This window comes from Choristoneura fumiferana, chromosome 23, assembly GCF_025370935.1.
Source record: "Choristoneura fumiferana chromosome 23, NRCan_CFum_1, whole genome shotgun sequence".
NCBI classification, from domain to species: Eukaryota; Metazoa; Arthropoda; class Insecta; order Lepidoptera; family Tortricidae; genus Choristoneura; species Choristoneura fumiferana.
This window is the reverse complement of record NC_133494.1, coordinates 8094362-8118781: the sequence shown is the minus strand read 5'-3', so window position 1 is coordinate 8118781 and position 24420 is coordinate 8094362. Positions and strand designations below refer to the sequence as shown.

The window sequence follows — 24420 nt, the reverse complement described above, 5'->3', positions numbered from 1 at the left end:
AATAAATAAATAATTATCTGATTCACCGATACACCAATGACACCGATTCACCTAGTTCCAAACTAAGCAAAGCTTGTGCTATCTAGGGAATGGATTGGACAAATACATATTAAACATCTGGGATAGGATAACTTGAACAGCACAAATTTAAAAAGATACATTTCAATATCAGTTACACAAACAGGCATACAGGCAGACAACAAAGTGGTGCTTTAAGGGTTCCGTTTTTACTATGGATATAGAATCCTAAAAGTAACGTTCATCTAGAGTAAAACAAAAGGTTCTTATTGTTACTTATACTAAGTACAGTTTTTATGAGAAACTTATATCGGCTTGGCGTCACTGATGTGTGCTAAACAAAGTTTTTCTAACCAATAGCTTATGCTAATTTTTAAAGAATTTTACCGAATGCGGGTCTGGTTTCAGCGAATCTCGAGTAATTATTGTAGGTATCCAGTGTACAGCGAATTCGGCGAATTAGAATTATCAGAGTATTCAATGTGAACGTTCTAAGCGCATTTTCTCGAAAACTTTTTCTGAAAACGACAAATGTTTCATATCGCCATTTTCTAATCTCTACAATAATAAGGCTTTCTATTCTCAGTTTTTCAATTCAACTAGCGCTGGAAACAAGCATGGTATGAACATTGTTCTAGTAATATTTATTTAAATGTACCTAAGTTTACGAATGTCTGGAATAACATTATAAGCTACTTTTTGCTAGGTTAAGTCTAGAACACGAAACGCACGGGTGTTTTTCAGGTAACATAAATGAAAATGATTAAGTTTTAAAATTCCTTCAATGAAATTTCGTGTCGTAGGTAGGTAAAGGCTAATTTACAATAAGTTATTTGGATTACCACTGAATACAAGACTATGTTCGGAATACTGACTGTAGGTAAGTATACCTAATTTTCAAAGCACGAATCAAAAACGCCGAAGTAAATTACTATAAATGTTAAGTGAAGCTTTTCGAACAAATTGTATACTTAAGTACCAAAGTAGCATTTATTAAAGCAAGAATAAAAAGAGCAATATGTATACCGATTTGCGTCCGGTAACCACATTTATTCCAGGAAATCGGTAAAAAAACGGTCACGGTTCGTTTCAAAATAGGAACCGGAACATTGGCACGCGTCCGATTTACTATAAAATTTATGACATTTAATTCAGAGCGTAAAGGGTGTGATTTTAAATGCTCCTTCATTGTTGATTCTTCCAAACTTTTTGTGTAGCATTGTAACCAGTTTATTTACGATAATGCAGAATTTACACACACGATTTAACTTGGCAGCGTCGGTTTATTGGTTGAAGTTCGAATTAACCTTGTTGAATTTTAAAAGTTTCTCTATACTAACCGTGGATCTTTACTAGGTTCAGGTTAAGATATTATACAGTAAGTATTTTTAATAATTCTCCTTCGGGCAGTCCGGTAACAAATAAAGAAATTCGGTTCCTATGTATTTACCTTATATACTTATTAACGCTGATCACAAGTATACTGAATGTCATAATTTGTGTTACCTATGCCTGTTACTTATGTGATGAAGTTTGTTCACGTATTATTGAAGCATCATGTTTTGAGTAATTTAAGTTCTCTCTTTATTGCGAAATTACATTTGAAATTTACCACGAGCTTTACGGTGAAGGAAATGCACAAAACCTGCGAAGCAATTCAAGGTGTGTGTAAAGTTCCCAATCCGCACTGGGCCACACGTGGGAACTACGGCCCAAGTCCTCTCATTCTGGCCTGTGCTCAACAGTGGAATTCTTGGAGAAACTTCAGCGGAAAAAAGAAAAACGAATGCAAAAACAAGTGTATCCGCGCTTTACACGCGGGACTAAATTCATGCACATTTAACGAGTACGTAGGCATTAATTTATTCATTCGTATGTTTAAATAAACGTGTTTGCGGTGGCTAAACAAGGAAGAGCTAACAGAACAGGGATTGCCGATAAAAAATGGGAGAACCCTGTTGTGTGTATATGGTCCGAAATCTTGTTGTTATCTTATTCAATTCGCACAGCGTAAGATAACGTTTGTGAGTCTACTTCAAATCGTTCGCTTTGGTTTCTGCCTAGAACAATTTAATACAAAGTTGCTGGTAGCTAATTTCACAAAAAAATATAAATAAAAAAATAAAAAAGTGGCGTTCTCCCACGTTGCAATACGTCTAATCCCATAGGAATATCTCGTCCTTGGGTCATTATTGGAGTCTTTATTCCGTTTGATTTTCGTGGGCACATTGATGTTGACATGGTAGAAGATTATGTTACAGTTTCCAGGTTATCTAGTAGAAGGAGGTAGGATGTTTAAAATATAATAAAAAATGCTATCTCATTCTGTAGCAGCATCAGCAGTGTAGCTCATACATAAAACAGCGTGACCACAAAAATGCCGCCGTTGGAACGTTTGAATAATTAGCCACTTACCTACTTGTTTCCGACGTATAGCAACAGCAATTATGTATTGGGATGTTAAGCAAGTTATTGCGTGCTAATCCTCAGTTATTAAGTAATACATTCTTATACTCAGTAAGTCGATCGTGTTACTTATTTTATTTAGTACCTTTATAATCGGCGTATACCTACTTACTTTTTTCCAGCATTTTCATTAGATATGTAATTAATAATCCATTAACTTACTATTAATTACATAATGTTATATTATCTTCTGTTTATTATGCAAACTTATTATTACATATACAAATAATAAGCTTACCAAAAAACTTCCAAAGTGGTAAAATAAGTGTCCGCCCCCCCCTGTAACTTCTTAAATAAGAGAATGATAAAACTAAAAAAAATATATGATGTACTTTACCATGCAAACTTCCACCGAAAATTGGTTTGAACGAGATCTAGTAAGTAGTTTTTTTTAATACGTCATAAATCGTAAACCGCAATTTACCTTTTTTTGGTAATGTCTTATAATGGTACGGAACCCTTCATGCGCGAGTCCGACTCGCACTTGGCTGGTTTTTTTAATTGATTGCTTTTAATGAAACAAGTCTAATTTTGTGAAAATATATTTTTCTGTCGTTCTTAATTTCATAGTAAAATGGGACTTCATTGCGTGAAATATAATATCTTTCTGTATTTATTTGAATCAAAACTAAACGTCGTGAATTCGGGAGGTCCCAGCTCCGACTACCAGTTGGAGCTCTAACTGCACATGGTTTGCTCAAGGTCAACAAATAGTAATCTAGGTATTGAACACAGCCCCTTGTGCAAGGCATGCATGGAGGCAGAAGAAACAACTACACACATTCTGCTGCAATGTACGAGAGTGGCAAAATAACAGGCACTAAACCTCGGGTCACCGGGGTCACTCCAGAAAGTCGTCAGTGCATAGTTAAGGGTATGCGAGGCTTCCTTCAAGAGCTAGACTAGCACGTACAGTGCCTACAGCTAAGCACACAAAATAGGCGCACTAAGACGTCGAGTTGCCAAAAACATCCAAGTATTACCTATTACTGAAAAAAAGTTTGAAAGGTAGAATTAAATCTCAATGTCATCAATGCATGTAGATCAAACTCCCGTGGTAGCAAATTTTATCGAAATCGTTGGAACCGTTTTTTAAACATGCCATACATACTACCTACATAAATATTGAAAGAGTTACACGCATATAGAAGTATTGCTGGTTTAATAGTATAGGATATTTTTCACACGTTACAGTCTCGTTTAAAACTATAATTTGTGAGTGAAAATTTCAAAAGTTCTATTAGTATTCTCTCGCATAAAAGCCCAACTCTTTCGTGCTCTTCCGAAATCTATTTAACATAACCATAACCTACCACCGTACATGTTTGCCATTACACAGAACTGTTTACTTGCCATTGTTCACATAAATACACAAAAAAAAATGGTTAATGTAATTTCATGTAGCGAACAAAGTATGTAAATTAGACTAGTGTTTGTTATCGACCACAAACAATACAATAGGAAATGTGCAAACATTGGGCACTGGATATGAAGATTTGTGCAAACACACTCTTTTTGCAAGCATTTGGAATTAAAGAAGACTTAGAAAATGTATAGAACTGCTTTTATAATGATTGGAGTTGCAAATAATGTGTATTAGGCTGTCATTTGTAATTTTATGCAAAAATGTTCGAGTAATTAATTTACATTTCCAGACTAATGTAATTTTTTTTGATGCTGTTTTAATTGAATAAAATAGTAAATAATGGTTTAAAAGAATTAAATTTCCGTCAGAGGAAAATAAGACGACAGTTTTTTGGATTGACATGAGAGATGTGTAGGTATTTTTTTTTAATTCAAATACAGAAGAAACTTAAACAATAGAAAAGTATAAATCTAAACAAAAAAGCTTCCATCTTAAACATTAATGAAGGCTGCAAAGTTTATACCGAATGAATATAAAATACTTAAAAGGAAGCAAATGAACACTGTCAGACATTTTAAAAATACATATTTAAACATCGAAATTTCACTTCCACAATAAATGTGTAAAATAGAACAATTTCATTTTAGATACGATAATCAACGAATCGATAAATTGTTTCAGGTGATCTTGACCGAAATTAATTAATTATTTTGCGAAATTTCTTTAAAATATCCTAATTGTATTCAATTATATTCTTCGGAGAGCCTAATATCTACGCAGTTTTTGTTTGACGAGAAGTTTTGAAACTTACATCAAGTAAGGTATATTATATTCTATGTTGTTGTAAGAATAAAAACTATTGAAGATTCCAAACACGTTTATGTTTACGTCTTATTTAATTTATACAAAAGAAAAAAAATTGGTTTATCATGTTACTCGCTTTTAAAATTATAAGAAAACTTGAGTCGATGTAAGTAGATAATTTACTTTTAAAGACTTACTGTCAAGAATATTAAATACATGCATTTTTTATAACAAATAAAGAAGCAAATAGCAACTACTAAGTATAATTAGCACTTCAAATTAAATTAATTAGAAGATTTAATCACAAATATACAAATTATAATCCGCGACAAATTTTGGTGTAATATTAGTGAACCGCCTTTTTAATCCATTGCTTGGGCACAGCACAAAATCAATTTCAGAGCCTACATAATATAAGAGGTATTTAATTTTTTCCTTTTTAAGTAACATGGTTATAAAGATTAAAAATGAATGTGTCGAATCTATAATTTGTTAGACTATGGCTACGCTCGCACTATACATAAAATGCAATGAAATGAAGCTCTGCTTGATTTGCAAGCACACGTTCCTGTTCCTGTAGGCCATTTCGTGTAACAACGTGGTTCATTCCACATTGCACTGTTAAGAGTTTACCAAAGGTTAAATTAGTCAACTCCCAGCGAATTATTACGTGTTTTAATATTTTTTTCTCATAGTTAAAACTTTGAACTAGTCCAGCCCTTGCAAGTTTTTACATTGTTTTGTTTTGTTTTATGTATTTATACGTAATATTGGTTTTGTTAAAATTGGAGCCTTTCTTGTAACAAACTTTTAGTTGAAAATGCAAAAAAAAGCTTTATACTCCATCCACAAAACTCTTCAGGAAACCTTTTAATAAACAGCTGAAAATGATCACCAACGTTACGACAGACTATAACCTTTGGATCATTTCTATATCCGCACGCAAACTTTTCTGAACCCGCTGACAGAATAGTCATTGTGCGAACAAACCGAATCATATAGTACTTTATTGTATTATAATACTATCTGTGATATCGCTGTGTTGTCCTAGCGGTTTAGTCAAGATTTTGTGAAAATGTTATATCCTTACTATTACAATGCTACTAGACACATTTTCTAATTGGATTTGACAAAAGATCTTATAAATTGCTTTGCACGTCGCCTCTTATTAGATCGAATAACGCCACATTTTTTCAGTACCATAAGGCACACACCAGTTATAAAGGGTGAGTTATTGGTAACGCGGCAATAAAAAAAAATATTTGGCGCGTTGCTTTTTGCACGATAAATCCGGACCGTGGACGTTCATTGTTATCTATTGAATTGGTACTGTGAAGTAGATAAAGTTTTGATATTATTTCGTTTTTTGTGAAAAGTATTTTGTTTTTATGTTTTTCGAAAAATGTATCTGTATTCGTATCGTACATATTAAATTTACATCAACCCTTATTTACAAATATTGTTATAAACCCTTATTTACAAATATTTTAATGTTTTAAAATCTGTAATCAGGCAAAAAAAGCTTGTATTTTTTTTAACCAAAAACTTATATAGGTGTACCTTAATATGTGTGTGTGGTCTTTAATAGGTGTGGCTTAATATGTAAATTGTGCATGTAGTACAAATTATTAAACTCAGGTAATATAAGAAATATATCATTAAACATATAGCTGTCCGCGATAATACAAATAGCAAAAAAGGCAGTTACTATCTAAAAAAAATTGGTCGATCTGACGTCGTATTGTCGCACGCGTCGCTTTAAATAACACACACAAATATCACGCCTCTATTCCCAAATGGGGTAGGCAGAGCACACGAAACGTTACCGCTTCGGAGCCACTGCAATTTTAGCTTTAAATAAACGACGGCGTAATTACAATACACGCAATAGTGTCCTGAACCAATATTTTCTGTAACAACACAAAATCCAGTAAGTCACACGTGCCTGCGCAGCGACAATGCCAACCCGTCGTTTCCCGTCTTATTAAATTAAAAATCGGTCAAGCGAGAATCCGGCGCAGGAGCGTGTTGGTCGCATTTTTCTATCCTCTATGGACAAAATATTACTTGGAAACGGTTGAACCGATTTTAAGTCAGTAAGTTTTTAATAATGTATGAGAATGCTTATAATTACTTCAGATCCTACATAGTCGTTAAGATTGTATGTCATATTGATATATTACAGAGAAACGTAGATGTCATAAAACCTGTGTAATGTACACAATACCTGTAACACACAATAACACACACACACACAAACATCACGCCTGTATTCCCAAATAGGGTAGGCAGAACATACGAAACGTTACCGCTTCGGAGCCACTTTTAGCAATTTTAGGTTTAAAGTTTGACAAAAACGGTAGGTGACAGGTTGCTAGCGTGTCGCCTACGGTATACTTTAACCTATATCCTTTGTCGCCTCTTACGACACCCGCGGAAGAAATGGAGAGGTGTAATTCTAACCCGACACCACAAGGGTAACACACAATAAATACTAAAAAAATAAAGTTTGTCAATTATTGTGTTATGTTTCTTTTGTACAATAAAGAGTTTACATACATACATACATAATACTATGAATTTGAACCGCACAATTTTATTTTAGACTTGACCTTACCCGCGGCTTCGTTCGCTCAATTAGACATCCGGGATTTTGCTAAATTCTCATGGAAATCCCCAAAAAATACATAGTGATTTTCATGCATGCTGCATTAAAAACAATCGTGCCAAATTTCTAAACCCAGTAGTTGACATTTAAATATTTTATTCCGATCCTGTGGCAATATCGGGATTAAAAGTAGCCAATATGCTATCTACATATATATACCTACCGATTTTTATTCTAACCTGTCAAATCAGTTTTAGCGTGAAGACGAAACAACACACACACACACACACACACACACACACTCACACTCACAATATTTAATATTAGTGTCTACGGAACGCATTAACTTTATTGAGCTCCCTTCCTATATTTCGACGCATCTACACTAACGTCATGTTCACTCACAGAGCACCGAATGTGGGTGGATTAATGTCATATAGACCAAGCTCTGTCTACCCTCCTGTATGTCTGGCCATGTAATGAAGTAGCTGCGAATCAATTAGGTTAGGATGAAGCCAGACGAGCGTAATTTTTTGAGCTGTGAGCCGCGTATTTTGGTCGCGTAATTTTTGCTGAACTCATTTTGAATCACCGAACTCCGCTCAACTCATAATGAGTCAACTCATTTTGAGTCGCCGTGTGGCACAAACTGAACTTTTGTATAAAACCGAATGCAGCCGAAATTACGCGAATCACAACTCATAAAATTACGCTCATCTGGTTTCAGTATTTTTAAAGATCAAATATCTATCAAATTCCATTTCGACGCCGTGCGAATTTACATTAAAATGTGTAGTTAATTTATTAAAGCTAATATATCAGATTGTAAATCATCTGTTTGTTTATCTCCAGATGTTAAAAGAATCTCTGGGTCACCAACAAGCAAAAACTAGCATACCTCAACAGCAAGAAACTTCAATAAAAACGTCAAATGTTGACTTTACTATCTTATAAAGCTTTATAGTCCTACAAAGATTTTCCTATATTCGCACTTTTGCCCACAGACATAGGGTGTTCACTTCCCCTAGGGAGGTTACGTCGTTGTCAGCGCAACAGGTTTTTGCGAGGGATTGCACCGGAAGCACCCGGAAGGAACTCCCTTGATTGCCACGAGCCGTTCCAGATGTGGGTTTTTGTGGTGTCGTAGGCAATATTACTTTATTTGAATGTTTGTTTAATTTATACGCTAGTGTACGCAGATGGTTGACAGAGGAACGTAGCGTTTAAAAGTTCCCCGACTTAAAGAAAAAAAACTTAACTTTTTTGGATCACCTTTTATCACTAAAGTCTATCGTCTGTCAGAGCCACTTTTTTCGAATCTAGGTAGATACTGGACTTAAATGTGCTACACAAAATATGTTTTTTTTTTATAAACCAACTACGGACGTATTAACGTAAAATAATAATGTTTTATTTGAATTTTAGAAAAAATCTAATAAACAGTTTTGCAAAAATATAAAACTGAAGCCCTCTCATTCTGGGAGAAAACCTGTGCCCAGTATTGAGACGTATATAGATCGGAATAATTATGATGATAAAAATAAATGTCTTATTGTGAGAATTTCGATTTTTTATATTATTTTAAAATACAATATTTCACAACAATACAATATTTGCCATCAATAGTTCCTAAACCATAGAATATTGTATGTTTAGTACGTAATTAATTTTGTTCATTGTACACTTTTCGTTTTTGCGGCTACTTGCCTATTTAGTTTTAAAGTGTTGGTATGGCTGATACATTTTATTTTGATGGTGTATTAAAAAAAAACAAAAGGAGCATTTTTAATTTGATTACATTTTTACGGTACAGTTCAACGTATTAAATAATTTGTTTCCAAGTTTAAGTGCCGTATTAACAATCGTGTTTAATGTCCCTTCAAAAAATTACCTCCTTAGAGAACACATGTCATGTTTTTAGCTGCAATTAATGAGCCATGCGTTCTTTTCAATACTTTTGTTGCTTTAATACTTTGTGAAGAAATTATTGAAGCAATTATTATTTGACCGTTATATAGTTTTTATGAGTGTAGAAACTAGATTTTTTGTAGTAACAACTTGCGATATAAAGTGGTAAATTAAATACACAAGTATCTGGGCGACCGAGTTTTGCTCGGGCTAAAACTCGTTAATAAGCGTTTTCCCAGAGATAAGACCAAGCTAGATCGATTTGTCATCCCCAAAAACCCCTACATACCAAATTTCATCGAAATCGTTGGAGCCGTTTCCGATATATCTAACCAAGTTCAAGCTAACAGAACTGGCGAGCATAAATATATATGCAAGGATTGCTCGTTTAAAGGTATTATTAGACAGATGGATAGATATCAAATGGTAAGCTGATTATTGATACACATTTCGCGTCGAAACGGGCACTTAAAAAGAAATACTTCATATCCTATAGTCATCGAAATTTTTAACTAACAAAACTTATATTTATCATATCACTATACCAGCCGTAGGACGTTGGAAATTGGCCTCCCCCATATACCTCCACTTGCTTCGGTTAAAATTATATTACAATCCTTGTAATTATTACACTAAATTCTTAACTTACTGCCTTTAAGACATACATAATATACTATTATATCCTTCTCAGGAACTTAAACTACTTCCACACTAAATTACATCTAAATTGATTCGCAAGTTTTTAAAAACGAGAAGAGATGGCAGATAAATAAATAAATAAATAAATCATCATCATCATCATTATCATGTCAGCCGAAAGACGTCCACTGCTGGACATAGGCCTCCCCCAAGGCTCTCCACTCATACCGGTCTTGTGCTTTTCGCATCCACCGCGATCCCGCGATCTTAACCAGGCCGTCGCTCCATCTTGTTGAAGGCCTACCGACAGCTCGTCTCCCGGTCCGCGGACGCCATTCGAGAACCTTTTGACCCCATCGGCCATCAGTCCTGCGAGCTATGTGCCCCGCCCACTGCCACTTCAGTTTCGCAATTCTTCGAATTTGAAATAAATAAGTATCACGGGACAATTCACACCAATTGACCTAATCCCAAAGTAAGCTTAGCAAAGCTTGTGTTATGGGTACTAAGGAACGGATAAATATAATTAGGTATATAGATAGATACATACTTAAATACATATTAAATACCCGAGAGCAAACATTCGAATTTTTCATACAAATAACTGGCCCGACACGGGAATCGAACCCGGGACCTCAAGCTTCGTAGTCAGGTTCTCTAACCACTAGGCCATCTGGTCGTCTAAACACTAGAATAGGATTACTTTCGCATTTATAACACTAGTGTGATGATAATGTATTATAGAATAGACATATATACGGATTGTATGTGCACTTAGGTTATATCCACGAACTCATTAGCCTCGGCTTACCTTAATGACATGAATGTAACCACATAGAACGTTATTTTAAACCCGTATTAAGAATGGATTTATTCACGACTGAAGGATTACACTACGCTACTCCGAGTGATATACTAATATATAAACCCTACGTTTTTCGGCGCTAAGTTCAGTTTGATATGCACTGAAACTGGAATATAGAACCTTGTGGTAATGAGGCCACGATTTGCTAACGCTTAAAGTTCTAACGTTGAATTTTGTGGGTTTAAGTGCGTACATAATGTCGCTATGGGGTCCTGTTCCTAAATAGATAAAATGTATGAATAGATATTAGCTTAGAAATATTTGTACAACATAAACCCAGACACGGAGCTCAAGTCGGAAGCCCGTCCTATAGCCTAACGCTGTTTGTCCTAATGATTGATTGTTCTTATACATGAAACTGAAAATATTTCAAAACACCTCATACGTTGATTGCGTAGAATTGATTTCCTGATAAATTTCGTTATAATTAATAATTAGGACAATCAACAATGGAAAAAACATTACATTCGGACAAAAAATCATTCGGCGATACCTACGATATAGACCCGTTTAAATCACATTATATGTACCTAGGTAGGTATTTACCTATTTCTTTCTTAAATAAGATAAAGGTATATAATTCATACTGACCAACTGTCCTATGTTGAATAACGATGATGCCTTTTTAAAAATACGACAGCATTCTACGAATTGAAATTTAAGATTTTAAATATGTTTTTGAAAAAAGCAAAAGACTATATTATTATTTACCTAGTATGCCATGTCTAATCTAATCCTTTGGTGTTACAGGTGACTATGGTGGTGGTGATTACATACGATATATTGAATAATAAAAGGTTTTTACCGTGTTTTTAGGTAGGACAAACAAAGCGTGCATAAATATCTGATACAACTCTATTTCTAAAGCCGGTAGACGTGTCAGATGTTTTTGCTCGCGAAATTGAAAGTCTAGCCAGAAATAAAAACATTGGTCAACAGAATCCTAACTCAAGTCCTCTCGCAAATACTTACCTACTTGCCCCGTTTGGGATGTTTATTTATTTTTTTCCTCTGCAAATGGAACCCTTCCTAGAAAAATAAACAGCGCCCACAAATGGTGGTCGAATTATCTACTTAATCTATTTGGTAATTAAAAGCTGCATTATTAAAAGGTCTCTCAAAGACTGGTAATTAAAAGCTGCATTATTAAAAGGTCTCTCAAAGACTGAGACTCGTATGTTTTCTATTTGTTGTGAATCCATACTACGAGTATAGGTACGTTCTAGTCCTACTATGTTACGTATCTACTGTGGTATGTAACCTATTGGTCGCCATGTAATATCTTAGTAAAGTGTACAATATCATTATTAATTAAGACTGGTTGGTTTCCTGAATAAATAAATAAATAATTTCAGTACCTAACCTAAGAGGTCAAAAAATTTTGAAACATCAAATCTGTAGGTAAATTTTTAATTTCAGAATTGCTGAATCTTGTGTAAGGTATGTACATATTTTATTGTTACGAGTAAATTACCTACCAAATATAGCAAAAAACCTTATTTGGTGTAAAAAATATAATATTTCAGCTTTAAGAATTTTAATCTTACAACGTTATCAAACAAACCAAATTATTAATGAACACAATTTAATTTTTAATTGGTAACAAAAATATCCTCGGCTTATATCTTTTCCGAACTTTTAATTAAAACTCCAAGAGTTGCTGAGTTTTAACGAACCGGGTTGCTCGCGGAGGAAAGTAAACGATAGTTAAAAAAATATACCTAACGAAAGCGAGTGCGCCACACTTCGGATCCTAAACAAGCAAGTTGCGAAACTAACCTACATCGGTATCAAATACGCAGACTTATCTCGTTACAGGCGACCAATTTAAAAAGATCCCTGAAACTTAACCTGTGGCAGGGGTTGTCTTGCTTATAGGTACCTAGCACGGGCCAAAACCGTGTATGTAGATCCCAAACACCACATTAATATCACAACTGAAAAATCTGATTTTAAGTTGCTTTAAGAAAATAGTCGATTTAGTTAGCAAACAAATTGACGTTAGCTAGTGATATACAATATATAAAACAACTGTACTGTCACACTCACAAAAGTTCACAAACTATACTTACTTGTGATCAACGTCATGTGAAAAAATTAAACGAACCCGGTGGGAATTGAATATGTACACCTTCTTAAATCGTTCCATTGTATGTGCGGATGACAGGAATTGGCCATAATTAGCTGATGAGTGCTTTGAACAGTTACATGTGAAAATACCCATCAAAACTGTCTGAAAGTTCACAAACAACATATCACCTACTTTTTAGCGTAACTACATAGGTATTTTAAAGCTTCTTAGTACACACGATATTTGTGATCACTGACGTCATGTGAAAAAATTAAACGAACCCGGTGGGAATTGAATTGTTACGACGCCACGCCACTACTACGTACCCACCTTCTTAAATCGTTCCATTGTATGTGCGGAAGACAGGAATTGGCCACTAATGTAATTACGATTATTGATGATCTGATGTTTCTGAGTGCGCCGTTAGTAGTAAAATTTTAACAGTTACATGTGAAAATGATCCATCAAAATCTTACAGGAACGTTCCTGACACTGATACGTCACCACTTCTTTAGACTACGGGTCTTACTACGTTGGTCGTTTTAAAGATACATTTTCTTCTTACACACGATATTTTCCTACGGCCTTCGGTAAAGGATAAAGTGACATTGTAACGACGCGATGCCTTTGACAGCCTATACCTTTGTCACAGATGACAGGGTAAAGTATAAGTGTCGATACATTTGCATTAATAGTATCTTTATAAAAAGTGTTAGATACTTTCTCAGGTACACGATACTTATATATATATAGGGATTCCTTTTTTACCACGTACCTGCCACCATAAAGCAAAGTTGACGACAACGTTTTGAGAAATATCACGAGAATAAATAAATAAATAAATCAATTTAACTTCTGTTGATTCAATTGGGAATTAAACAAGTCTTGACTTTGCTGCAAATCTGGGTGAGAAATATTTTTATACCTAAGGTGTTGAGTACAATTCATATGCTGCCAAATTTTACTTTTTCGATCCAATCGTCTAACCTAAGTGATGCGTAGAATCATGCGTCGCCTAAATTTTTTTCGTGCCATGGCGAGGGCGATGCATTTTTGTATACGTTTATTATGGTGTTTCATATATCAATTCTAACAATTCTAATGATGATCACAGGACAAACCAGTCATAGGGTTATAATATTTATTTCATTGTCAATGTGACATATTACATATTGGTATAGAACACGTTTTTGTTAAAATAATGTTTTTACAGGTAAAATAACAGATTTATATACTTTCATTAGTTGTCTGAATAAATTATTAAGAGTTTTCTTCTAATTTCGCCATCAGCTCTCTTTTAAACTGGGAAAATTCAGCGTGATCTTTAAAGAAATTCATATTTTTAACTGAATACGAAGCGAACGAATTTATTACGGAGTTTAATAAAAAATTACAACCTCTTTCAAGTAAGGACTGAAAAGAGGTTTTGTTTTAATACTTAAAATATTCATTCTGAGAGGAGGCCTGTGCCCAGCAGCGGGACGTAAATAGGCTGAGATGACGATGATGATGACATCAAATATATAAATTAATAAAGTTGCATCAAATTATATATACCTAGGCCCATGTTAACAATATATGTGCAGTGCCATCCCTAGCGATTTCAATGATTCTGCAACACTGATAACGGGGTTTGGTGCTTACCTACCTATACAAAATATTTAGGTAAATAATTGAATCAGACTAAAAAATTACAAGGAAGAAAGGAGCAAGTTAAAAGGATGCTGTTAGTTAAAATAGGTAATTACACATTTCAATGAGACCGTAGGATGTAAAGTATTAGTATAAATTAACAGATTTATCAGTACATAGTACATTTTATGTCATCCGGCTAAACAGCTGAATGCTGAAATAGTTGCAGAATCAACATATAAACAAAACCGTCCACAAACTTATAAGAAATATGTAAGTAGATAACGTAGGTATAGATAGACAAATGCCTTAACAACAAAGAAACAACAGCGAAATAGAAAAGAGTCCTATCCGAAACTAACTAAACACTTAAAAAAAACCAATACGTTCCCGTAACAAGATAGGATTTACAGCCAAACCAAAGGACATGGATACACTAGGGTGCACTCATTCCGTAAGCTTCAGGACGGTTTTCCACATTTGTTTTGCCGATGGCGACGGCGAGGCGGGAGCGATGACCTAGTAAGTAATTTCATCAAAGATTTTACGATCACAAACAATACCATGTTTGAGCATGTTCTAGAATATTTGACGCTAGGTAACACTTATGAAGGGTGCTTGAGATTATTTTTATATCACGGCCCAGCACGGGTATACATTACTTTTTATGTAGTATTCACAAAAATCTTAAATGTCTATATTATTGGAAATTTTAGTGCAAATTACTAATTTATCATACTATGAAAATCTTTCGTAGCAGATTGTATAAAACCGTACAATTACTTATTTCTTAACCCTCAATATTAGCCTCCCCTGTGGTTACATACACTTTTAAACCATGCCTCTAGTAGAGTTTATTTTAAGATAATAAAATTTACGAATGCACATTGCTGGTGGCACGGATTATTGAAATAATAATGCGTGTTCTTAGCCAACCCATTACTAAACTTAAGGATCTGTCCCAACGATCGGCGATAGCTTCTCCGAGGTGTTTGACAAATGTAGACATTTGTCGTGCGAAGCCTCCGTCTACTGATGTTACAAGGGGAGTAAAAGTTGTATGACGGATTTAACAAGCAGTAGAATATTTTCTTTGTTTTTCATTCGCAGCGGATTTTAGTACGGAAATGACGGGACGTGAAATGTAAGAGGGAGCGTCAGTGTCTACAACACGGATATCGAATAACGCCTCCCTCTGAGCATTCCATACACCACGACAAGATAGGTCTCCACGCAGCCCGCTAACTCCTTCTCAACCTACCGCAATAAGAACGTTAGTCATTCTAGAGTAGGTACAACATACTCGTAATATTTGTGATTTGACGTAAATCGGCTACTGCAGCAAAGGTCCAACACAAAATAATTCTTCACGATAATTTAAATTACATTGACGCACACCCTTTCGCGGCTGAAATCGTACCAAGGTTCCATTTTGAGTAGTACCTTTATTGCATTAACGGTTAATCACATTAGATTGACATGGCGAAAATATTTTTTTAGGTTGCACGACTCCCAACAAAAAACGCCCCCTCTTGATGCCCGCAGTAAATAGGGCAGTAGGATCGCGGTAAACAAGATTATTGTGTTCAGAGCCGTGAGCAAACGTTAGCCGTCTACCATAAAAAGTTATTCGCAACTTTATTCGTAGGAATGGCGTCGCTACGTCTGTTATTTTGTGGGCAATCGATAGGGTTCGAAATAGAATGTAGGTTGAGCACAGGTGAAGTTTGAATGTGGTAAGGAAATAAGCGAAAATGGCTATGGCTCTCCGAATTGACTATGACACTGAAAGTGATTTGATGGAATCTTGATAAAATGTTTTGTTTTGAATCACAACCATTAAAATTTAAAACAAGACTTAGTAACTTTGCAGGCGTGTTTTTTGTAGGTATACTTTGGTTTTTAAATTCTGTCTTTTAGTTTCAAATTACTTTTGTTTTCTAACTTTAGTAGTCATGGATAGGCAAGGAAACCAAATAACCAAGTTAAGTGGCATTTCATTGTCTTTTTATGATATGTTTATACGCTTGTAAAATTGTAAGCTCGTATCATCGATTTAGAATGGTCGTATTCTCCAAATTCCTACCAATGTTTACGTTTTTCATAAATTCTAATAAGATAGTAGTAGTGAGTACCTAGTTCTTGTCTTCTTCGTCAAAAGGGCTTGCGTTATCGAAATCTCTTTGGTGTTTTCAATTTCGTACCTACAAGTGTGTGTCCATAAGTCAGTTAACGCAGCCCAGCAAAACGATTAATAGACTTCTCCGTCCCCGACAATACTTCGTGTATTTCACTAGTCGTGTCTCTCTAAGTGATATTTAAGCGTTCCCTGGGAACTAATTGTCTATTTTCGATCACGAATCTTCTTTGTTTAATGGTCAATATATATTCTTTAATGGTTTCCTATGTCTTTTTTGTGCGGGGGTAATGTTTTCATCAAATTGTTTTTCGCGAAAGCGCTTGTTTTTATGAAACACTCGTAGGCGAATAAGACCAAAACACTGCCATGCTAAGCCAGAAAGGCCTATAGACCTTTTGATAGTTTCGAGACATGGACCTTTTTGGCTTAGCTCGGCAGAACAGTTTTCCACGCCGTACGCCAAGCGTCAAAGTCAGTAAGATTAGCAATATTTTTAAGCAAAACTAAAAGGTTTAACAAACAATAATAGAAATGATTCATTATTGAGTAAATTCTGCAGTCTACTGGCTACCTAACATCTGTATCAACTGACAAAAAGGCCTAGCCCCAGAATAAGTAATAACACAAGAACAAAAGTTTCACTCTCTCACAAAAACGACGTTGAGGCATAAAATGCGACGTGTTCCGCCTAGTACAACTGCCCTGACAAGTGAATTTACTTATGATTTTTTTTTTCTAAGGTAGTTGCAAATAACTACAAAAACTGTTGAATATTATTTTCTGAGGCGTTGGCAATTTAACAGTACAAAACACCACAAACTGGAACACTTGTAAGGTACAAAGTTCCACACAATAATAAGAGGTTTAGATTCTAGCGCGGTCTGCTCCACCCCAAAATTAAGCAACTTTTGAACGCTCCGACCGACTCGCAAATTAATTGCCAGCCAGCAATTAAACTACCGCACTGGGTTCTTACATAATAGGCCGCGTTACACTAAAACTAGCATAACGCTAATTACATACGTCGTTATTGAAACTAAACTTAAACAGCTACTCGCGATTTTGACGGTCCTCCATACACTCATAGCAGTGTTGATCACATCTAGGTATAAACATGATGAATATTACTTTATTTTCTTAACTGTGCTTGAGTATTTCGTCACACTTCTTTTTATTTTGCTTTTCCTATAAGGCTACGTAACCGAAAAAAAGTTTCATCCCCTTGATAATGATACCTATTAATTTATTATTGCTTAGCAAAACAGGAAAGATTTATGTGCTCGTAGTTATTATGAACCTTACCTATAGCAATACAAATTTGCTATAATACATCTACCTGTGTAGGTTAGGTACTCCCTGAGTTTTACATTATATTTACTCACCCGTTCTGCTGCGGCTCCTGGTTTTCATCAGCATCATTACTGACGATAGAATCTAGCATTTGTATCTTCAACATTGTAGAACGTCACATGACAACAAATTTACACTTTGGCACTGAGCACACATTTACACTTAAATAACAAGAACACTACACTGAGCAATCCTTTACTATTATTACTATTACTATTTTAAACAAAATATACCAAAATATAACGCCTAATATGTGTCTGTCGTTCTTCGGTTTGACCTGCAACAAAAAAAAAGTAACATTGTTTTAAGTTTTACGGAAAATTATACCTACTCTTATCCAGATGATCTTTCGTTCAAATATTTACCAAATGCTTATTTACTTAAAGAAGCACATTAAACAATAATCTTTTATTATTTTTTTAAGCTTTATACGTTCTCTGTCCCCCATACAAAGAGCAAAATACAATTCACAAGTCCTCTTCAACATTTTGTATGCCGTAGGTAATGCATCCTTTTGGATACATGGACTAAAAGGTAACACTGCTTTTTTATCCAAGTATGGATACATAGGACAGAGAATGTTAAGTAAGTAATTATAATGGCAACTTAATTTTTTGGGAAGTGGACTGTATATATGGTAACCTATGTATAACATAAAGCAGATAATATTTGTCGAATGAAATTGCCATTCAACAAAAATGTCTCTATAAAATAAAACTTCAAAAAAGTTGCTACTGTAGAATTCGAAGAAAAGTTTTAGTAATCGTGTTTCTGTTCTGGCTCATCCATTTGGAAAAAAATATCTACTTATATCTTACAACCTACTAGTACCTACTTATTTTATTTTCTCGGTAAATGTTTTAAAATCTTTACGTTGAATAAGTAATTATTGTGCCTTATTTATTGTCTGAATTATAATTATAATGTGTATTGCTGGAACAAGATTTCCTATTAAAATTGTGCATGGCCAACAATCCCCTGTAGAAGATACTCAGCATGTGTATTATTGCCTCGTCACGCCCCAAGCCATTTCTTTCTATGCGTTAAACTGTACCCATTTTTTTTTCGAGTTGGTACCTGAGTCCCTTTTGCCCCCAAACTACGTCATAGAATAAGTCGTTTTTTTCCTATAGATCCTACATCGCGCTATGAGAATTTTTAGAAAACTAGCTATATAAACAATTTTTGAGCGTTGCATAGTGGAGGAGTCCGTTTCTACGCTGGAAGCGTGAACTGTTGCAAAGCAGTTGCGGTTAGCTAATTGGTAAGGACGGGAAGTACGGAGGTATGGAACGTAAATCGTACAGTAGGATTGCTGTTCGATTCGGAAAGGATGTGCTAGGCACTCGACACCACTGACGTAGAAGTTTGACTCCTCTTTTAGGGGAGTGGGACGATTAGTTTTGGGATGAAAGAAGTGGACGTTGGGAGCACTTCTATTATGACAGATGTTGACGGGGGTACAGTTCTGCTAATGTAAGTAATCTTATAGTAAAGTTTTACCGCCGGCGAAATAAACAGTGGAAAACGCGAAATTTTACTTTTATGAGCTTTTATTTATCTTGCGATGTATATATGTATTTGTGGGTCAAATCTTGCAAGTTAAATTCGACCAACTTCTACTAGTCAGATTGACTTGAAATTTGGCATAGGTACTTATGTAAATTGCATGACAATACAATAGTCGTAGTGACATCCCGGTAATCCGGCCAAGATCGTCTCCACGTGACGGAACTCTTCAACGGATAATGGAATCGACTTGAAATTTGGTATCCAATTGTAGTTTGGGTAACAAAGCAAGTACAGTCAACAAAAAGCATAGTCAGCACAAAAAGCTTATCTTAAAAATGAAATTCTTAACAAAAACTTATTAAATTACGACAACATCACTTGTTGGATAGCAGAGTTTTTTTAGCAACGAAAGACAATCTTACTTCAATTTTCATAACTTGAATTATCAAAGGTTACTACCTCAGCAAATGTTTCAGAACTTTATTTCAGTCTGTAGTTCGTATGAATTCCTTAATCCAAGACGTGGCTTAAGCTTTAAAACTTTTTATACGGAGCAAGGGAAGCATTAATGAAGACGTCCTGCTGCTGTATTTAAAATATAATATCTTGGAGTTTTACCAAGGACGATAAATCCAGAAGTTTGTTTGGAGGAAGTGCGCACCTGCGAGCTAGCTTTGTATTACCGAGGTTTGTATTTGCCTTCGTATGTTTAACATTCGTATAAAATTTTGCCCAAGTTGGAACGATATGGGAGCATGTGTTTAGGCATAAAGCAATCATTGTTAGAGTACAGGCTCAGATATTTTGCTTGTGTTTTGTATACTAATTGGATGTTAGAGTAACGTTAGCTGAGGTCTGAGTTAGGCAGGCGAATATCTAAATGGTGTTTCAATATTTGGTATCTTTCTAATTTTAGAAAAATACCCTGGGCAAACCATAACAATCATTTTAATAATAAAAAGCTTTAGGTCAGGAATATAGGTGTAGCGTTCAAGTATTCTTTATGAAATTGTAAATGGAGAATGAAAAAATAAGCGCGTCAACTTGAGCGAAACACGCATCTTGACACTTTACTACCTTGCCACTTTATGCCATCTGACAATTTTATTCAAAAGTTCAAACATGAATAGGTTACTATGCATTGCATAGCTTTACTATGCATAGTTTTTTATGTATTTGCGAAACACTTTTCGAGTTTTGTGGTAGGCATTGTTGCAAACTCCTTGAAATTTTGTACTTTTTTGTGTTTTTGTAGTTCTTTTTTGGTATTGTTTTTTTATGTGTTACATGTCATTATTGTTTGTTTTTAGATGTCATATTGGTTATGTTTCTTTCAGTTGTGTCTGTGTAGTCAAATTTCATTTTTCCTTAAGTATGCATATTTCGAAAATACATACTGAGACATGGATGCACAGAAAAACCAGAAAAAGAAAACAGCGCTGTGAATCGAACCCAGGTGCTATAACCCCAACACCACCGCTGGACAGGAGTCGAGACACAAATTTCTCCTATGCACACATATCTCAGGTTGCTTTTTTCTACTACGCTACTTAAGCAGTAGCAATAGCGACATATATGTTTCACTCTCATCGAGAGATGTAACACTCTTTCGGAACTAACCGCTCACCCAGACAAGAGATGTCGCTACTAAGCAATCAAATTAGAAATTATGATTGTTTTTTCGGAGTCTTTGTCATCCCGTAAAACCATCTGATACTCAGTTTGTATTTTCGATATGGTTTTACAGGATGACCATAGAAGTAACAAATTTGGAGTTGAAATACAAAATAAAAAAGACTCCAAAAAACAATCATAATTATTCATATTTTATTCGTTTGCTTTTTAGTTACAGTCCATTCAAACGTTTAAGTTGCATTTCAATTGAGTACCCAACCCACATAATTTAAACCACATTTAGGTAAGCGGTTTTCAAAAACAAAACATTTGCGAAATAACAAGACTGTAACCAGATATTCCAGATTGAGTCCGAATAATTTACCATCGTACAGTTAACTTTTCAAATCAATAAAGAAACTTCGATACGGTCGTGTGCCGTTAAATGAAAAGTCGGATGCAAAGCGCATGAACAACTTGTTTTAGTCTAGTCTAGAGTCTAGATCACGCCGTAGCATAGCTTTAAACATACTAGCAGCAAGCAAAACGTGTTTAAGCATGATGTCCGAGGTTCATAGTATCTGCTGTTATTCGAGGAAACGCTAGTTTCATTGCGGTGACGGTGGAACTTTACAAAGAAACAGAATAAACGCCTGGGAAAATTTAATAGCAAAAAGTTTTAAAGTGAAAATTACCTGTAACTCATTGCAGGCGTTACTGCAAACAATTCGCTTAAAAACATTTCAAATATTTTTCTCGACGTTCCTTATGTTTGCTGGTGATCATGACCTTTGCAATAGGGTCTGAGCCCCAAACTGCGTCGCGACTCCCTGGTGCCGTCCCAGGGGCGTCACGAAGCGATCCGATAACACATGTGTGTAGGTATAGGTAGGTATAAAGCTACAAACAGGCATTTTATTTACATGAGCTTTACTAAAAATACAACCTGTATATATATTATTAGTAAAAATAGATACCTACTTGTTTACCTTCGGGGTATATGCTTTCCATTAAAAAAAGAATTATCAAAATCAGACTACTCTGTTATGCGTGGTCGTACATACAAAAAACATAATTATATACGCGTCGACTTGAGAACCTCCTCCGTTTTTTTCGTCGGTTAAAAATGGCCAACCCTGCAAAAAAGGTGTCGAAATAGCTCTCCAGCGGTGGAGGCGAGAACAGTTTACTGAACTTCGTCCATCCGGGAGCGAAGGAGATGGTACGGCGCTTACCTCTCCTCCAAACCCACAACATCTGCCTCTTCAAGCAGCTCAAACAATTTAGGAACCGCACCGAGACGATACGGTTGTTTTCCGGAAAGCGTTACTATAACAATCAGACTTCGATCAACTCAGTCACTGATTTATGGTCAGTGACTACCCGTGGAGAGCTGGACACCGAGTGATGGTTCTTAAAAGTGCTATTTATGAAGAAAATTCGAAAACTTCAATAGCGCGATGTAGAATCGTAAGTGGTAAAAGGATTAAAATGAATGAAACTGCGTTACCACATTACGTTAACTATGACCGGATAAGTCAAAAGAAGATCCATTACCAACTGAATAGAAACAAGTATTTTTAATAACCTTTTGTTGTAATTAATTGTGTAAATATTAAAATGAAAACAAACTTATTTTTATTCAACTTGTATAGGTGGGTAGACTATGAAATCATTTAGTGTGGGTATGTGAATTTCTAGCCTGTGTACTTATGTCACGATAATTTTAGTGTAATAAATAGCAGCTTATATGTACCTATTTATTGTGTTATTGTGTATGTTAGGTGACTATTTGTTTAATAATAAGTTGTGTAGGTCGCATACCAGTTTCAAAGGAATGTAAGTAAACATATCAATATAATTAATCAGACAGCCACACTTCAAGTTCCAGTTTAAACATTCTAGATCACACAAGTGTCTATGTAAGGAGTGAAATAAATTGTTAACGCCAATTATTGTCACCACAATCTAGGGTTTTTGCTAAATAATGATGTTGATTTCCATTTGATGGCCATTAGCTTAGTTTTCATATCAATCCAATTCCGAAGAACAAGTGCTCGTTCATTAGTCAACTTTTAAAAGTTAAATATATATAGGCACTAGTTTGATTCAATTTAAAATTTATTTTTAATTAAGAAAAAATGTGCAAGTTGTATTTAATGTGCTCGAGTCGAACCAGCTTAAGCTGTCGATCACGCTTAATTGCAGGTTTATAATAAATAACGAAATAATAATAAAACTATTTGTTTCAAAACACATGGCGGCATATGACAAAAAATAAATAATAGGTAATTTAAATTACAAATTAGTAGTTGGCTTATGTCAGTATGCATATTATTATAACTGTATATTTTTTAACCCCCGACACAAAAAGAGGGGTGTTATAAGTTTGACCGCTATGTGTGTCAGTGTGTCTGTGTGTCTGTATGTCTGTCTGTCTGTGGCACCGTAGCTCTTAAACGGGTGGACCGATTTGAATGCGGTTTTTATTTAAAAGCAGGTTTTCTAGCGATGGTTCTTAGACATGTTTTATCAAAATGGGTTCAGCCGTTTTTGAGATATTCAACTTTGAAAAAGTCGGGGATTTTCCAACATTTTGTTGGATGGTTATATTTATTCTAACCCGTTTAGGTATACTTTGTGCGTTTTGCGTTGCTTACTTCTATTTAAGAATGAAAGAATAGCTTCCTGTCGGTAAAACTGTAGCAGCTTTGGCCTTAATTCTATTCTTATTCAAACATTCTTGACCATTGTACTTCCGCGCCTAATGTCTTTTTATGACTGAGTTATTTTTATATTCAATTTAAATCAAGTTCAACAATACTCTGGCTGACCCTAATTCTTTTTAGATGTAGGTTGAATCTATGGTCACTTCAGTTCTTAATTATACACTTGTATAATAAATACATACACAGTAGGTATAATAGCTGTCTTTTAGCACAGAATAAGTAATAGTACAAGTACTTTTAGATAAAAATGTGGATGTAATTGTTAGTTGGTGAGTAGATTTTCAATAGGCAAACCGGAAAGCGAGAGAAACGTGAGTTAGGTAGTCCGTCAGTAAGTATCATGTCTTCGGATGGATCAGTTGGATGCGGGCATTGCAGGACTAATGCCCGTTTCACACGAGAGCAGAACAATCGGGCAGGACAGTAGGCAGCACAGTACTGCTACAATCTGAACGCACACGCCGAGACAGAACAGTACTGTCTTGACAGTATCCCAGGCAGAACAGCAGGGCTACTACGAAACTCGAAACTCGAAGTTCGTGTCGTGCGGTCCATTTGACACTTAAACTATTTAATACTAGAGCGAGAGGGACGGTACGATACGAACTTCGAGTATCGAGTTTCATAGTAGCCCAGCAGTTAATAGCTCGCTGGCCTATTTTTTCGGGGCAGTTTGCTTCCCCCATCACCTTTCTCGC

General features: G+C 35.2%; 1 protein-coding gene across 5 annotated transcripts in view; it reads right to left on the bottom strand.

Annotated features, from left to right (window-relative positions):
* RapGAP1 (Rap GTPase activating protein 1) overlaps nt 1-24420 on the bottom strand; it is a 365817-nt gene that overhangs the window by 257634 nt on the left and 83763 nt on the right. For all 5 annotated transcript variants that reach the window (XM_074105808.1, XM_074105811.1, XM_074105810.1 and 2 more), the window contains exon 2: nt 17900-18144. In XM_074105808.1, coding sequence (XP_073961909.1) covers nt 17900-17936 — 37 coding nt within the window. In that variant the 5' untranslated portion in view covers nt 17937-18144. The remainder of the gene's footprint in view (nt 1-17899; nt 18145-24420) is intronic.